Below are 19,353 nucleotides of genomic sequence, written 5' to 3'. Positions count from 1 at the left end.
TAATAATAATAATAATTGATCTTTATTGTCCATGAATATGGCAATGTGTCATTTAGTTACACTTGTTATAACGTTATATGATAACTATCTCATTGAACAGATATTTCACTCCTACTGATTTCTCTCTCTCTCTCTCTCTCTCTCTCTCTCTCTCTCTCTCTCTCTCTCTCTCTCTCTCTCTCTCTCTCTTATGTTATATCCTGCATTCTTAGTCTTTCACTTAACTTAACACTGGGACAATCTCACACCTACAACTATTATCTATCTATTTTAATGTACTCGGGCCAAATGGCCAACGCCCCTGTGTTCCATTTAACCCCCCCCCCCCCCCTTCCCCTCTCTTTCATTCTAGTCGTAGCTTGTGTTTTATTTTTCAAATCCCTAGTCCCATGTATCTGCATTATAATAGACATTAAATTATAATACCTCATCTTTCTACTTGACTGGCGATACAAAGAAATTAAGCGAGTAGAAAAGTGCCAGAAGACAATAGAGAATAAAAACTTTGAGGCGACGGGGATTCGAACCCACGGCCCGACTGTTACAACTCCACGATAGGGACATTCTACTGTCGATATGGTTATTAACTCATCACTTAATGACGGAGTCCATCCCTGACCTTCGCGATAAAATTCAGTAATTTTCATTTTCCATTTTATTTTTCCATTAGAATATCATATTATTTAATTGAAAGTTTGATAAAGAACCTTAATGTTACATTACACATTTATTCTAACCAAACAATCTTCGTTTGCATGTTTTCCTCAGATTACCAGCGTTATCCAACCATTTTACTCTTTCCTTACCAGCCTTTTTCAGGATTTCCCCCTAAACTTCACACCCAACTAACACAAAAAAAAAAAAGATATTTTTTATCACTCAAACACAATAGCAGTTACGTTTTTACGATACCTAATTTCTTTATCAAAACACGGTCTACAACACACTGTTCATTTTCTTTAAATGTTATGATGTACAAAATAAATTTGAATAAGAAAAATGTTTGTTGTATCGTAACGAATGTGACGATTTTCTTATAGTTGGTAAGGAGAGGGTTAATGAAGGAGAAATCTTGTTGCAGTGATTGCAGTGCATAATGTAGATAGTATGCGCTTGGCTGTGAAGCTCACAACATTGCCATGCGGAACTACAACGGACCAACACACAAAACTATGTGTAACCTTAAATTTTTATAGTCTGGTTAATACCGTTTAGTGAGAATTACTCATAAACGCGGATGGCAAAAAACAATAACAAAGACCAGAGTGACGTCAACTTCAATCTATCTATGAAATGTCTAATCTTCTATTCTCGACGATTCACATGACAATAGATCATCCGAATGATTCATACCAAAATACGTAGACAGCTAATTCAAAACCACGAGCATGTGCAATTTCTCCAAACCATCATATTCCTCCTATTCCTCCTATTCCTCCTATTCCTCCACCTCCTTTCCGACCTTCCCTTTTTGTCCTCCTGTTGTTATCATTCTTCCTTTGAAAATATTGGGAGCGGGCATTGGCGCAAAACATGAATAGGAATAGGTATGAATGATAGAGTGCTTTGTCTGGCACTGTAACGTTCACACCTTTTTCAAATTCTATAGAAACATTCTTCGACCTACCCACTGAATTGATCATCTAAAGTTTTTGAAATATCTAGTAGTTTGAGAGCTCAATTGAAAATGCGTTCTGCGTGTTTGACTGTGTACACTATGCCATTGTGGTGTTTAAGAAAGAAAAAAAAAACTTAAAAACATTTCCATCACATTCAATTTACCTTGTCTCTTTATAAAGTTAATGTCCTATCAAATGATCCATTTTAACGAGAGGAAAAAAATATTAAAAAATAAGGTTAAGGGACATAACGAGTAAATCATCTTATGAAATTGTGTACAGAGTTGTTTTTCTTCCTGATACAGGTTCCGAGAATTCTTTCGGCTAAGAGAATCGCTTCGATTATTCATTCACAAGCAATAACTAAACACATTTCTCTGTTTGCAAGATGTTATTTAGTCCACACTTTTGGGAAAGAGGCGGACAAATATTCTTATTACTAATACTTCGGCAATGATATTTTTATATGTACGCAGAGAGGGGGGCATCGATAGCCGAGGGGCAGTGTGTCTAATTTATAAATAAAAATAGTCAAGCAATCTCGAGAGAAGTCAGTAACCTGATAGGTTAAATGATTTTTTTGTTTTTGTTTGTTGCTTTAGGTCTCTTCCAACACAATTGAGGTTATAGGAGAGACCGCTGAAACAAAAAAAAACAAGCAATCTAACAAAAATAGTACAATTGTAAATCAAAATCATAACCTAAAGATATCATAAGCTAAATTATAAATAACCAAGAACAAACAGGCAGAAGATTTACAGAAAAAAAATATCCCCTGTCAAAAATACAATCACAAACCAAAGAAGCAGGATAGGCTAGTAAAGAGAAGAAGAAACGACATCACTATCGGATCGTACACCCATGGAGTAACTGTAGTGTGTATCTTTGTGGGGTTATGAAAACCTATTGTTCTTGGAATAAATAAAGCACTGTGAAGTATATAAAATACGGAGAAACTGTGAATTATCGCAGTATAAATTTGCAAATGTATCATTTATCAATTAGATCACAATAATAAAAAATATATTTTACCAGTATCAGAAAGAAACAGTAGAAATTGACAGTACACCCAAAAAATGGAGCCACAAGAGATGATGACTTTAATAAGAAGTTGACATTCGAGTGAATTCCACTGTAGTAAACTATCCCTCCCAGCAAAGGGAAATGAAAGAAGACATCTAATCCATCCATTTTCTAGATTGATATTTAGATAAACAACGAATTTCATTAGGATATATACATCTTTTTTTATTTTATAAAATGAGATATACAAAAGCATACAAAGTTTACAGGAAATGGTAGGTAAAACAATTGTTTATCTGATGATGATGATGACGATGATGATGATGATGATGATGATGATGATGATGATGATCTTATTGATGATAATATCTATAATTACAACGATAATATTAATTATAAGTTTGCCTTAAGGTCTTTATTGTTGTTGGTATAGTTATTGTTCGTGCTGTTATTGTTGTCATTATAGATATTGATATTGTTATTATTATTACATGTATTGTTATTATTATTATTATTATTATTATTATTATTATTATTATTATTATTATTATTATTATTATATGTATTAATATTATTATTATTTTATTATTATTTATTATTATTATTATTATTATTATTATTATTATTATTATTATTATTATTATTATATTATTATTATTATTATTATTATTATTATTATTATTATTATTATTATTATTATTATATTATTATCATTATTATCATTATTATATTATTATTATTATTATTATTATTATTATTATTATTATTTATTATCATTATTATCATTTATATATTATTATTATTATTATTATTTATTATTATTATTATTATTGTTATTATTAATATTATCACCAAAATCATTATTATTACCATCAGCATCAGCATAAGCATCATCAGCATAAGCATCATCAGCATCATCATCATAATCATTATAATCATTATTTTTTTACCATAAATATAAATGTCATTCTTATCATCAACAACACGATAATTATGTTCAATAGTAAAATACACGGCATGGTCTCTGATACCGAAGTGATTATTTAAAGTAACAAAATAGAAATGAGTCTTTACATAACGTTTCGAGAAGATCCTGATTGAGTTTGCGAAAACATTTCTTTTGTAACAATCGACACTAAAAAAATCAATATCACGTAACTTTAAAAAAAATAAATATCGGAAACTCTAGTTTTTATCAGTTTTCATGGGGGTAAATAATTAAATGTAAGTCAAAAACTAAGGGCCACAGCTTTTCAAAATATCCAAATCCTCTTGACAAAGTATAAACTTTATCAACATTATTTCGACTCTTTGAGTAACTAATTATAAATAAATGGCATTTATTGAACTGTTTCTATTATTGTTTTAGTGACTAAATACTTTTAAAATGATATTTTATAATTCATTCCAGAGAATAATATGATGGAATTTAAATTATACCACATCTTTACAAAATGATTGATTATATTCCTATGTCCAATTTCAGAAAAACAAAATAGAAACAAGTAAATAAATAAAAAAATAAATAATAAATCAATAAATAATTATTATATATATATATATATATATATATATATTATATATATATATATATATATATATATATTATATTGAAAACATATATAAAAATCCAATAACATAATAAAATAAACATAAACAAACATAAGATCTTTTACTTCAGGCTCAAATTCTGCCACACTATGAAAAACACGTTTAAAATATTTTGGAGAGAGGATTCGTCTTTCAAAAATAGATCGATTAAATTGACCATCATCTTGTAAAAAAAAACTACCAAACCTGAGACTTCCTTAAGGATTTTCTTGAAGTTCCAGGTTTATCAGTTTTTGACAAATTGAGGATCAGTTATATTCGATCGATATTTGAAGGACGAGTTTTCTTCTTTTGTTGTTGTTTTTTGCCAAAATATTAAGCGCGCGTTTGTTGTTTTTTTTGTTTATGGTGAAAGGGAGGGGGGGGGGGGGGGGGGGGTGGGGGGGGGGGGGTTCAAAGCACGACAGAATTGTTTTATTCTACAATCGAGTGTTTAGTCTTTTATAGATGTTCTTCTAACATATGTTGTTGATTGGAAGGCAATTCTTGAGTCTCTTTATTCTTGGCTTCTACGTCAGGAGTTTCCGTCGTGATTTCTACAGAGCGGTCCCCTACGAATGGAGATTTCAATTGAATACATGTGATGTAGATCAGGCCACCCAAGATTGCTCCGATGAATGGGCCAAGCACGGGGATCCAGAAATACTTGTAGTCGTTGCGGCTGTGAAGTTGAAATATGGAATTTTCTTATATTTATGAAAGTAGATGATGATGATGATGATGATGATGATGATGATGATGATGATGATGATGATGACTGTGATGATGATCATAATTATGATGATGTTGATAATGATGATGATGATGATGATGATGATGATGATGATGATGATGATGATGATGATGATGATCATGATGATGATGATAATGCTGATGATGAATGTGGTGTTAGTAGTGTAGGTGATGGTGGTGGTGATGGTTTTGAGGGTTGTAGTGATGTTGATATAAACAAATTTAATGATAATGATGATTGTGTCGATAAGGATGGCAATGATAATGATAAATATTGTCATGATTTCATCGTTAATAATGATTATGATGATGCTGTTGCTGGTGATGATCATGAGTTTGATGATGATAATGATGATGGTGGTGATGATGGAGATGATGATGATGATGATGATGATGATGATGATGATGATGATGATGATGATGATGATGATGATGATTTGATGCTATTATAAGAGGGGGAAAGTTTACCTGTTGTTTCAGATTGAATTAACAATGTAACGAACTACCTTGTATTCTCTTGATCTTCGCCAAAAAATTGAAAAAAAAACAAACAAAACAACAACAACAACAAAAACAAAATAAAAAAACAACGAAAAAAACCCCAACAAACGTTGAGTATTCAACCAGGTATTCCCGTATCGCAATAAAACAACTATATGCACAACAAATGTCTTGAAAATGACCAAATCTTTATTATTATTATTATTATTATTATTATTATTATTATTATTATTATATTATTATTATTATTATTATTATTATTATTATTATTATTATTATTATTATTATTATTATTATTATTATTATTATTATTATTATTATTATTATTATATTATTATTATTATTATTATATTATTATTATTATTATTATTATTATTATTATTATTATTATTATTATTATTATTATTATTATATCTTATTATTATTATTATTATTATTTATTATTTATTATTATTATTATTATTATTTATTATTATTATTATTATTATTATTATTATTATGATTTTGTGTGGCGTGTCCTTTCAGGTGCGTTGCCAACCATTCTTCTCCATAATATTAATCTGTCTTCAGAGCATCAGGCATAGTCTGTGTTTGTGTTATAATCACTGATGTGTTCTGCCTTAGATGTTTTAAGAATGCCATTCTCTGTATCCAAGTGCTCGCTTCCATTCTACAAATCCTGATGTTGCCAATTTTTTCACAATTTTCTCTCCCCACATACATCCGAAAAAATCTCATTTGCCTTCTCCTGAATTGTATTTAACAGTTCCGTTCCTTTCCTAGGCGATTAAAAACTTAATTGTCTACCAATGCAGTCCAGGACATTTTCAACAATCTTCTGTACACCCACATTTCAAAGGCCTTCAAGTCGGGTTTTCTTTCTTCGAATCTACGTCTTTAGTCCACATTTCAAACCAAAACAATTAGAGACCTTCAGCAAATCCATGGACTTAAGAATTAAGACGTAAGACTTAAGACCTATCTATCACATGATCGCTTTCCTATTTAAAACTGGAAAACACCCTGTGACGTGTGCAAAACATCTAACAATAGATAACCTTTGAAGGGTCGATTGCTCTCTATCTGGCAAGATTTCTGCACTGCTCACCCAAACGAATCTGGCTTTCACATCAGACAATTTACAAACGTTGATGGAAAGGCTGGTCGATTTAAGTGAAAAGAAAGGATTAATGTTGAACGTGAAAAAGACAGAATGTATGGCTCTAAACAATAAAAAAAAAATAATGAAACAGAATTCAGTTTAACCAGCAAAGGAGAAAGCATCAAACAAATTAAAAAGTTCAAATACTTAGATTTAAATCATCATCTCATCTTCATCTCAAATAATGATCAAGATACATCAGAATGTAAACAAGGAATAGCGATAACAAATAAATATTCCACAACTTAATTCTCTCCTTACCGATCATTTTCAGTACTTTCCCAAAAATAGCAGGCTTATCCAGTAGAAAAATGGATTTTTAAAACTCAAACAAGCTCTCTACAAAACAACTTTATGTTGTTATTAATTAAACAATTATCATTCTTCAAAGTTTGTGATGTACAAAATAGATCTGAATAAGAACAAATGTATATTGTATCGTAACAATTGTGACGATTTTGCTGTAGGTGGTAAGGACAGGGTTAAAGCCTCTAATTACGAATTCAAAAAGACAAATGTCTACAAAATTCCAAATGATACAAACATATTATGTCTTCCCAACGCTATTACATAGGTTCAGCAAACCGAATTATTTTTGTATTGATCAAAACGCCACTTATCTTATCATCTGAATATTATAATTTTCATTATACTCAGCCCATCGCTTTTATAATTTGTTTTCATTGTTCATGATTAGTCTTTCACGGAGCTACTTTGTGAATTGATCTTTTGTTTGTTTGTTTGTTTGTTTCTGTTTTGCTTATTTGGTTATTTTGCTTGTTTTTTTTGTTTCTTTTTTGTTAGTGCATGGGCCAGTGGGCGAAACCCTCCCCCCCCCCCCCCCCTGGGGGAGTTTTCGCCACATGGTTTTTCTGAAACAGCAATATATCTTGAGTATTAATCCGGGTGTTACCGTTTTTTCAAGTGTCATTTACGAGAGTTACGGCCCTTGAAAGGTCATGAGGTGCAATTTTTTTGTGAAATCGTTTTTGTGCATAAAATGGTTGTTTATCACCTTAAAATTTTTTCACATACAATCAATAATGGAATTTTATTGTAATTTCTCATTTTTTGCCTCATATCATAAAATATTTTACAAAGCCATATAGCGTTTTAAAATCTTTGATAGCCATTTTCTCTATAATTTGAAAAAAAATCTATTACAGTGTACTTGTTTCCCTTCAGGACGAATAAACAAGAGGGATTTTGCACTAGCACAATTCAGGCATGCTTCAGGGACATATAACACAAATTAATCCGGGTGTTACAGTTTTTTCAAGTATCATTTACAGGAGTTATGGCCCTTGAAAGGTCATCGGGTGCAATTTTTCGTGAACTCATTTTTGTGCATAAAATGATTGTTTATCACCCTAAAATTGCTTCAAATGCAATAAATAGTGGAATTTTATTGTCATTTTTCATTTTTTGCCTCATGTCATAAAATATTTTACAAAGCCTTATAGCGTTTTTAAATCTTTGATAACCACTTTCTCTATAATTTGAAAAAAAAATCTATTACAGTGTACTTGTTTCCCTTCAGGATGAATAAACAAGAGGGATTTTGCACTAGCACAATTCAGGCATGCTTCAGGGACATATAACACACATTAATCCGGGTGTTACAGTTTTTTCAAGTATCATTTACAGGAGTTATGGCCCTTGAAAGGTCATCGGGTGCAATTTTTCGTGAACTCATTTTTGTGAATAAAATGATTGTTTATCACCCTAAAATTGCTTCAAATGCAATAAATAGTGGAATTTTATTGTCATTTCTCATTTTTTTGCCTCATATCATAAAATATTTTACAAAGCTATATAGGGTTTTTAAATCTTTGATAGCCATTTTCTCTATAATATGAAAAAAATATATTACAGTGTATTTGCTTCCTTTCAGTGATAAATAAACAAGAGGAATTTTGTACTAGCACAATTCAGACATGATTAATGGGCATATAACACATATAAATTTGTAACATTTGACCTTGCTGTAGCAAAGAAAGCTTACGATATTGTCTGGCAAAACCCACAGCTTTACAAAACAGTCATTATTCACCTGGGTGTCTTTCACACCATAATTTCATATCTTGGTGCCCTGGGAAAGCTCCAAAGTGGATCTGGTTTTGAAGAAATTGTGACTGAAGCAGGGCTATGTGCACATGGTTCTATGGATAGGGTTATGAGTGGAAAGAACCACAACAGGGCTATACGAGTGCATGTGTCTGTTTTGGAGGCTCTAGAGAGGCTTCTGCTTGCAAAATTTGAGCAGGACACGGATTCAAAACTCAGTAAAGACCTCATGTCTTACATAAAGGAATTCACCGAAGGAATTTCAAGCCATACAGCTAATAAAATTCTCCAGTCAACTGTGTATGCTGAGTTATTTTCCCAGTATGAAGCCTTCAAAGAGAGTGTCCGCTCAGGAAAGTACGGAAAAACTGCACAATACTGGATCCAATACATGGACAGAGTTTGGCTTCTCCTCCAGTTTCTGCGAGCTACAAAGACAAACAACTTTCTTCTTCATATATCTTGTTTAAAAGAACTGTGCCCACTGCTTTTTACCATGAATCACCACAATTATGCCAAGTATCTCAGTGTATATTTTGTGTCACTAGCCAACCTGATTCATTCCCACCCAGGGGCAGAAGAACATGTTACAAGATAATGGATTTAGTGTCTCCAGATCAAGGACGCCTGCTGGAAGAATAGCAGTTGATATGACCATTGGACAAACAATAAACAAACATGCAAAGACAAAAGGAGGCATTGTTGGATTCAGCAAGAGTCTTCCAAGCTATTACCGTTGGAGTGTAACAAGACACAATCGAGCAGAATATGTATCAGCAACCCAAAGAATGATCAGCAACAACAACTGTATAAACATAGACACCCACAAAGAATTGAGCCTTGCAGAAAAAAGACAAAGTGGAAAGCGAGTGCAAAAGATCCTCCAGACATTTTCAGCATTTATCAATCCCTTTGAAGTTGAAGATGGTCTGGTCAGTCTAGCTTCAGGAATGAAAGTGCAAGAGGATGTTGCTGATGACCTGCTAGCCGTGGAAAAAAACAGGAAAAAGATTGTTTGAAAGTTTTGTTGAAAACAGACTGAAGGAAAAGACTGTAGAATTTCACAAGCCATTAGGAAGGAACAAGACCAAGACATTTGCATCATTGAGGAAAGTGGTAACAGTGAAAAAAGACATGAACGTGGTCAAAATCAAGGCACAAAGAAATTTATTTGGCCAGCTTCTTGTTTTGTCCCAAGAGCACAGTGTTGATCTTCAAAAAGTTCTTCAATATCCTCTAACACCTACTCCATGGTCGCTGGCTTCATCAGATGGTTTACCTCTGAAGACCAACAAAGCAACTCTGTTGCACAAGCTCACGCCTGACAATTCATTAATGTTCGAGGAATATGCAAAAAACAAAAAAAACAAAAACCGTTTACATTGTTGATGGCAATGCACTGTTACAAACTCTGTCAGCAATCCCAAATACATTTGGTGAAGTAGCCAAACTTACATTTTCCTCCTTACCACAAGCAGCTTGTGTACACTTTGTGACTGATACTTACATAGAAGATTCAATCAAAGGTTGTGAGAGATTGAGGAGAGGATCTTCTGAAGATAATGCATACTTGTTAAGAGGATCTGCAACAACAGTGCCCAGACGTTGGAAATCATTTCTCAGCTGCGTTGATAACAAAAGATCCTTATCAGGTTTCTCCTCAAGGAATGGGAAAGTAACGAATATGCAAAGAAACTGAGAAACAGGGAAATCTTCTTTGTCTGTGAAGAGAGATGCACCTTACTTTACAGTGACACGGATGAATTTACCACAGCTGTACCTTGTCTAGATCTCTACTCATCACAGGAAGAGGCAGACACGCGAATTATACTGCATTGTCAATATGCTTCCCGCCAACCAAACTGTGAAACAATTGTTGTCAGATCAGCAGACACGGATGTCTTCTTACTTCTCCTTTCATTCTCAGAGACAATTGGAAAGACCCTGATTTTTGATACTGGCTGTGGCAACAACAGGCGACAAATCAATGTCTCTCAGATAGCAAAGACTTTGTCTAAACAATGTGTGATGCATTACTTGGTGTCCATGCATTCACAGGCTGTGACACAACAAGTTGCTTTGCTGGGCAAGGAAAGCTGAAAGCTCTAAAATTTCTTCAAAAGGAGGAAGATCTTAGAATTCTGTTCTCCAGATTTGGAACATCAGCAGCTGTTTCGAGTAATGACTGTCTCATGTTAGAGTCATTTGTGTGCAAGCTGTATGGCAAAACCTCATGCACAAGTGTCAACAAAGTGAGGTATGACATAGTTCGCCAGCGTTTCAAAGGAAAGAAAGGTACCATCTCATGCAGTGGTGGAATTGACCTGTGTCAGATGCCTCCTTGTAGTCAAGTATTGTCACTGCACATATCAAGAGCCAACTTTCAAACTCTCATTTGGAGGAATGCAGTGTGCCAGAATCCTAGCATTCCAAAACCAGAGGATAACGGTTGGCAGAGAAATACTGCAAATGAATTGGAAGTACAGTGGTTCAAAGATGCTTTCATTCCAGATGAGTTGCAGGAAATTGTGTATGAAGAAAGCTGCACCAGTACTGACGAAGATACATATGCCGAGGATGGTAGTGATAGCTTTGACAGTGATTTCCTTGACGACACTTCAGAGGACAAAGAGGATTTTGCTACTGATGATGAGGATATGTAATAAATTGGTGAGCAGTGCAAACTGTTAAGGAGTAAAGCATGTTTGCAAAACACATAAGGATATTGTTTTTATGTACTTACTGCATCTTGAATCAAGAATCCCTTTTGAGTATCAATTATTCTTCATAATATAACAATGCGATTTCGTTCAAAAGTCTTCGGTAATGATGCTTCACTTGGGTTGTGAACAAATTAGTCTTTTTTCATGATATATCTATTGTTTTTACCACACCTTCAACTTACTTTTAAATGTGACAACTGGACATCAATACCATGTTTAAAAAGAATGAAAATTATGATGAATTTGGCATCCCACAAAGTGGAGAAAAATTTAAGGGTTGCGTACACTTTTTGTTTTTCCTGTGACGTAGAAATATGAAGGTTGTTATTGAGGCTTGGGCCATAGCTTTCTTCAGTGCTACATTTTTAATGAACATGCTGTTTTTGGCCATATTTAAAATAATTTTGTGTAAAACACTGAAATAGCCCATAAGTTTAGATATGACACTTCATGAGATTACTGACAAATTGTTTCAACTTTCTGTAAATCTATATAATATTTACAAATTGAAAGCTTGTGCACATAGTTTGATAGTATATTCAATTTCCTTCAGTTTGATACCCAATTTGCATATATTTGAATTAATATTGTAGTCTCCAGAGCCTTTGAAAGAAATGTTGTCTCTTTTTTGCAAGGGGACACAACTCACTTTTTTCAAAGAGCCATAACTCTCTTAAATGACACTTATTTTTACGGTAACAGTGGAATTTGTATGGCCAATAAGTTCTATTATTTGAAAAACATAGTGGCATAAACTCCCAAAGGGGGGGGGGGGGGAAGGGGGGGTCCCAGTGGCCTAAGCACTATGTTTATCTTTTGGTGGGGGGTTTGTTTGTTTGTTTGTTTGTCGGTGTTTTTTTTTCTTCACAGTTAGGTTATTAATTTTGTCTCGTAAAATATTCGAGAATTTTTCCTTTTCTGGTCGTCAATATTTGACATTCGGTATTCATGTATTGTTCTATGGCTTATGTACATTATTTCTTAATACGCTTGTCAGCTTCTCTGTATTCTGTGTGTGTGTGTGGGGGGGGGGGGGGGTGTGTGTTCTTTGGCATTTTGCTCCGTTCGCCTACCATTTTTAATATGTCTGGTGTAATCCATTTGTTTTTTGTTTTGTGTTTTCTTGCGGGAGTGACATCTATTTGTAGTTCTGTAATGCACTTTGATACCTCACTCCAAGTACCTTGAATATTCTCTGTTTCTATGATATTTTCATCTTGTTCTTTAACTATTTTTTCTTACTTGTGTCCGATATCCACATAGGAGCTCTATTTGCATTTTTGTATGTGTGTGTGTGTGTGTGTGTGTGTGTGTGTGCGTGTGTGTGTGTTTTTTTTCATTTGGTCGTTTTAGCCTGATGTTAAGCAATCTAGTGTATAGATAGCATTGTTAAGGATGCAATATAGCAGGGGGAATTGCGGTATAATTGTGCAAATAGGTGATGAAAGCATGAAAATTGGCACACAGGTACCTTATACCACCAAGAACACAATCTGATAGAGAAGCATTCTGACATTTTACAAAAAAGTTGGTTTTAAAGCATTTTATATTTTACTATATAAACATTAGTAAATTCAGGGGGAATAATCGAGGAAATTCTATTCGCCCTCTTACTGATTAGTACTGAATATATTAATTATGTTGCGAAATTACCATATTTTCTCTCGTACTTTTTGTTGTATATCAACCATAGACATATTCCCTATCTTATAGCTTTCATTTTGAAAGATTTGGGGCTGTTGGTTTTCAACGGGCATATGTTAACAGCGTCAAACAGGGCGAAATTAAATATTATTTGAAAATGAATAAAATCATGAAAATTATATTACACAGTACAAAATCCACGACCAACTCCATATTCATGTGGCTTTACAATGAAAAAAAAACCCTGTGAGCTTTTATATAGCGCAGTATCCACCAAACTGTTCAAAGCACTTTACAATGATTCCCGGACGGGGTAAGCTTTCAAGCTAATGCCAACTACCTTGAGACCTGATATTGACTGTTTAAAGTCAAGAGTTAAGCCTGACCAAAGTTGCTTGGCTTTTATTTGTTTGGCTTTTCCTTATAGTCCTTTATAATCAAATTACATTTTCAACCTACCTAATTTTTTATGATATGACATCCTCTACATCGACATAAGTCTGTGCATGGTAATGGTAAGCGGGCTCGCAATCATTTGCATCTGACGTGCATCCTTTCTTGCAGCCACATTTGACAAGTAGTTGGCACACTTTGGATACTTCCGGCTGTGATGACCAGTATGGTAAGAGCTTTCCTCCGTCCATTTTCCAGCCCCATTCCAGAGGTGATGGTAGCACAGGATTTTTTTCTGTTGCAGAGCTCAAAAGATAGCCAGCTTGATATGCCGCCCGTTTAATGTGTTGCTGTAATGCACTTCTTGTGGGGAGGAAGTCTCTCTATTGCACGACCTTTTTGGCAAAATGAATATTTTCTTGCTGCATTAACGCCTGTGCAATCTAATGCTTTGTCGTACATAGTGATAGTAAAGGCCCTGAGCTGGGTGACGTGATGATCCGTAATGACGTTTAGTTTCCTTTGTTTGCTTGTTCTTCCAACAACGGAAGCATTGTATTGATGAATTTCGGCATATTATGAGACAAACAGCGTTCAGAATGAAATCCAGCCCATGTTTTTACATCCTGTTCCAAGTAATTTGATGAAACATGTTGTAGCCAGTCCGTTTCTTCTGTCATATAAGGGTCATTTGTCATGTTTGAAATAATGTTCGATGGAGCAGTGTTTGTTGCAGATATATTTGGTTTAACTCCAAATGCAATTTCTTGGGCGACCTTTAGAAAATCCCACAAAATATTGCTCTCTGTGTGAATGACGTCAGAAGTATTCATATTCAACTTTTCTCGATCAACACCGGACTCATCATTTGTAGGTTGCTGAAACATGGAGATACTTGTTCCGTGGCCAGAGTTTTTGTGAGTTGTTGAGCTTGGGTTATAATCAATGTTATCAACAGCAGCAACAGTAAAAAGTTCTTTCTTCAGATTGATTGGGCAAAGAATGCCTTCCTCTTCGAATCTATTTTCAGCTGCTGATGCGATATCCGATGACAATGACAACATACGTTTATATGAGGAACACAACCCTAGCGAAAATAATGTTCAATTATCTTCTTTGATCTTGTATGTGTGTATAAAAAAAAGACTTACATACAACGGTAATGGCGTCTCTTTGATCTGCGATTGTCTTTTTTTGAAAAGTCGGCCCGGTTTTATTTTTATTTTTGGTATTTGACACAATAAGCTGTGATATAGATAGGCTTTCTTGATGCCTGGAATCTGACTTTTCTGAAGGAGACGATCCAACCAAAATCATTTTGATTAATGTCAACAGGGAGTTAGGCAGTGCGTCTTCTTGACTTCCAATCCCGATGTCCCATTGTGTTGGTGTTTGCGGGCATTTGCGAATGATGTCTTGTCGGATAGTTTTTGCTGCACGCTACAAAGACATTGCATTATCATCTGCTTGTTCCTTTTGATTCTTTACTAATAACGCAGCAACTTTGCTATCGTGTTCTTCATATGTATTTCGTCCAGAAGAATAGAATTCTATGCTTGGAAAGACTCTCATAAGCCGCTCTTTGAACCGGGTGAGGTGTGCATAGTTATTTCCACAGCCTCTATTGGTGCATTCACGTTTAAACTTCTTAATAAGTTTTGACAACTGGTGGGTTGCATTATGGTTCTCCTCTACATAAGACACGACTCATGCGAAAGCGAAACTTTCATCAGGAGCTGAATGTTTTCCCTTCATATGATTAGTCTTCGATTTTCTACCCTTATTCGTGTATTTGATGTGGCAGAGTTTATGGTAGTGTGCCTCTTTCGCTACTAAATCACCACCATCGATGTAGCTGATCATTGTAATATCTTTTATCAAAGTTGCTGTAGCAAGTATCTTATCTTCCATTTCCAGAGAGAGAGAGAGAGAGAGAGAGAGAGAGAAGAGAGAGAGAGAGAGAGAGAGAGAGGAGAGAGAGAGAGAGAGAGAGAGAGAGAGAGAGAACATCCCCACCATTACATTTCAATCAATGAAATAATTCTATGTAACTGTGTATAGTAATATGATTATATCATTACCAATCCATGCTAACAAAGAGTTATAAAATTAGTCAACACCGGTTTACGTTTTATGTTTCCCTTTAAACACCACCGCCAGCCCCAATATTGGCCCATTCTAAAAATAACTTTTTGGAAACTGTCAGCCGACTGGGTAATTTCCACCGACCGCACCCCTCCACCCGGCTTCTACCTTCGCGCCGCTTCGTGTTTGTCACAATGATATGTCGCATTCACACATCGGACGCCATGATAAATATTGTTGCCGATTAAAAATATCAACTTTTATTTACTTAATTTCTTGGCTCACGAATCGCTGGAAGTGTTCTCTATCACTTTTGTAGCCTGCGTGCTTTACAATCCCTGAAAGTTTCATGCTTTATCATTCGTTTTCACAATTGAGCTATTTTTTGTCCCTTAATTCCTCTGCTAAATACGGGCGATGGTAACGACTTTGTCAGCAGATGGTGTGTTCTTCCGTCTTCCAAAAATTCTTAACTCTCTCCTTACCGGGCATTTTCCGGTTTTTCCCTAAACTTCACCCTAACTATACAAAAATAGATTTATTTCATTCAAATACCAAAAGCTGTTAGTTCTTGCTATACCAAATGTCTTTCTGCTTATCGAGCTCTTCAACACAGTGTTAATAAATGTAACCATAGCAAAACATTTTTGTTCAAATTATGATGTACAAAAGAAATCAGAATAAGCAAAATGTTGGCTGCAGTAACGAATGTGCGATTTTCCTATAGGTGGTAAGTAAGGTGTTAACGTGTTGGATAATGTCTAATTGATTTCTGTATGTTTCTTGAGGATGTTGTCCATAAGTTTTTGGGGTTTGTATTTTTTTTTAAATGATGTTTTGAACCACATGGCTGTTGTTGTGAATTTTTCGCGTCGACACCAGTCAACTGACAAATAAATGTTCACCACTTTCGTTTGGTTCACCCAAACCATATTTCACGACAGTATTTTCTACCGGGTCACTGCCGACTTTTGCAGTGCAATCCCCATAACGACTGGAATTCTGGATATTATAATATTGCTTTTTGTGTCATTAAACTGTGAGTAAAACGTGTCTATATTTCTTTCGTGGAGCCATACGCCTGAATTAGATTAATGGGAATGAGATAGCGGAAGAGTAGCGTCCCTTGATTGGGCGTCACCGGTGGAGAAGTTATTTGTAAACAAACCAACTACAAGCCAAGCGCTGCAAATACAAAATTTATTATTTATATTTCTGTACAAAAATGCATAACGTTGATTATGATATGCTTTTGTACAGAAATATGAATAATAAATTTTGTATTTGGATCGCTTGGCTTGCAGTTGGTTTGTTTACAAATAACTTCTCGCGGTGAGTCCAATCAAGGGACGCTACTCTTCCGCTAATCGCAAAATCCTAAAATAGATTTCGATGTTTGTTTATCAAATGTATAATATTGTCTGTATTAGAACACAGCAATCTTTATCGATAACATTTCATTAAATACTAGGTTTCACGACGAAATAACACCACAAAGACATGGTAAACTGAGGACTTCATGCCTTTTCTCTGACTGGCCATGCCAATCCTATTCATTTTTACTACAGTGAAATACAAAACAGACAGAAACATTATATACCAAAAAAATATTAATAAATAAATAAATTAAAAAAAAAAATAACATTCATCAAAATGTAAGATTCTTCGACATTTGATTACCTTTTTCTCAGGCCCCCTGCAAATTCAAAGCTACGCGCTGAGTTTATGTACATTCGCCAAATCATCAGTAATAAGTACTTTTTAAAAGTTTGGGAAACTTAAGCTTTCACCGGCTTTTCTTGGATAAATAATGAGAACCCCCCCTCCCAAATTTTTTAAAAATAATTTTAAAATTAAAATATAAATAAAATAAAATAAACAAATAAATAAATAAATAAATAAATAAATAAATAAATAAATAATAAATAAATAAATAAATAAAAAATAAATAAAAACTAAATAAATTTTTCAAAGTCTTGAATAAGTGTGGACAAAATTTAAACTTGTCGACCGATTTGAGTAATGATTCCACTATTGTTTTTGATGCTAAATTGTTAGTTTTCATTAATCTTCCTAGAGAAATGGTGGAAATAAATTATACCAAATCTTTCCCAAAAAGATCAGTAATTTCAATTGTTGAATTTCGAAAAAAATCAAACAAACAAACAAATAATAAAATCAAACAAATAAAAAAATTAACAAAAATACAAACCTATCACCCCCCACCCAAGAAAAAAATTGGTTTTAAACCCCAACATTTTTAGTCCATAATTGTAAATCAGTCTTGAGTTTTCTATAGTTTTGTTCAGCCATTGTTGTTGATTTGTATTGGAAGATAACCCTCAATCTCTTAAGTCTTGACTTCTATGTCAGAATTGGATTCAATAGTTGCTGTCACGTTGCCAGCAAAACGGCGGCCATGTGGTTCTAAAAAGAAAATCTGTACCTTTTTATTCTTCATGTGTCTTGAATTATTCATATGTCTTGTGATCAGATGTGTAAAAGTCAAACATGATCATATTTATGTTTTTTTTCCTCTGGATACGATTTTATGTTCGTCGGAGAAATATTTCATAAGGGCGTCGCCATTGTTCCGATAGTTTAGAGCCAGTTATAATTTACATGCATCATTACGAGGGAAGTGACGTTAGACTGGTGAAGCGTATTTTCGTGGTGATTTTAAAAGGTAAGGCAGTCGCTTCGAAAGAGACCTCATTTGAATACTGAGATGTAAATAATCCCGCCCAAGATTGCACGATGTATGGGCCAACCACAGGAATCCAGAAAATATTTGTTGTCGTTGTGGCTGTAGATTTGAAAGGTGTATTTTTCTTATAGTGATGATGAAAATGCGATGACGACGGACGACGATGATGATGATGATGATTCGCGGCTAATGATGATGATGTTGTTAATGATGTTGATGATGATGATGATGATGATGATCACGATGATGATGATGATGATGATCATGATGTCATGATGGTGGTGTGACGATGATCATGATGACGACGATGGTGGTGGTGTTGATGATGATATCAATGATTGATGTTAGTAATGATGATGAGGATGAGGATGTGATGAGAGGAGGAAAAGGAGGAGGAGGGGAGGAAGAAGAAGAAGAAGAAGAAGAAGAAGAAGAAGAAAGAAGAAGAAGAAGAGAAGAAGAAGAAGGAAGAAGAAGAAGAGAAGAAGAAGAAGGAGGAGGAGGAGAGAAGGAGAAGGAGGAGGGGACGGGAGGAGAGGAGAAAAGGAGGGAGTAGAGGAGGAGGTTTTAAAGCGGAGAGGAATATTATCAACGGGAATTTCCATTCTACCTGAAGACTTGTGTGCCCCAACCAGCAATCAGAGTAAATAGTCTCGGAGAGAAATCTTGGCTGGGTTGATGGCATAGCACAATTGTGGCCAAATGTAAATCCGATGGCAGGATATAATCCAGACGAAGGAGATAACCTTGGGGCTCCATATTGTCGGGGGCAGTGAGGCTGAATCAAAAATGGAGAGCCTGGAAAAGATCTGAAATAATCCGGAGAATGAAAATGTAAACTACGTAAAAAAGAATTTGAGATCCGATCTATAAACATGCTTTGTCGAGCGTAGACAATTTTTTTTTCGAAAAACAACAAATTAAAAATAGTTATATTTTTATTTTATTTTAAATTTTTTTTGTTCGACTTTAAGCGTGAGCTCCAGGTTTCAAGTTGTTGTTTTTTTTCCAAGATGATTGTCATTTAAGTCGATCAAAACACACACACAACCACACACACAACACAATTTATTATATATATATTAT

At 34.3% G+C, this 19,353-nt stretch overlaps 1 protein-coding gene across 1 annotated transcript in view; it reads right to left on the bottom strand.

The window, feature by feature from the left end:
* Positions 1 to 4,272: 4,272 nt before the first annotated feature.
* The window catches only part of LOC144964100 (aquaporin-7-like), a 30,662-nt gene continuing 15,581 nt past the window's right edge, over positions 4,273 to 19,353 (bottom strand). The window contains exons 7-8 of the mRNA XM_078898039.1: positions 18,878 to 19,045; positions 4,273 to 4,914 (exon numbers count right to left, since the gene is read on the bottom strand). Coding sequence (XP_078754165.1) covers positions 4,695 to 4,914; positions 18,878 to 19,045 — 388 coding nt within the window. The 3' untranslated portion in view covers positions 4,273 to 4,694. The remainder of the gene's footprint in view (positions 4,915 to 18,877; positions 19,046 to 19,353) is intronic.

Source organism: Berghia stephanieae, chromosome 2 (genome assembly GCF_034508935.2).
Source record: "Berghia stephanieae isolate SIO BIC M18660-M18661 chromosome 2, UCSD_Bste_1.3, whole genome shotgun sequence".
NCBI lineage: Eukaryota > Metazoa > Mollusca > Gastropoda > Nudibranchia > Aeolidiidae > Berghia > Berghia stephanieae.
The sequence above is the reverse complement of the archived record's forward strand: the minus strand, read 5'-3'. Positions and strand labels throughout refer to the sequence as shown.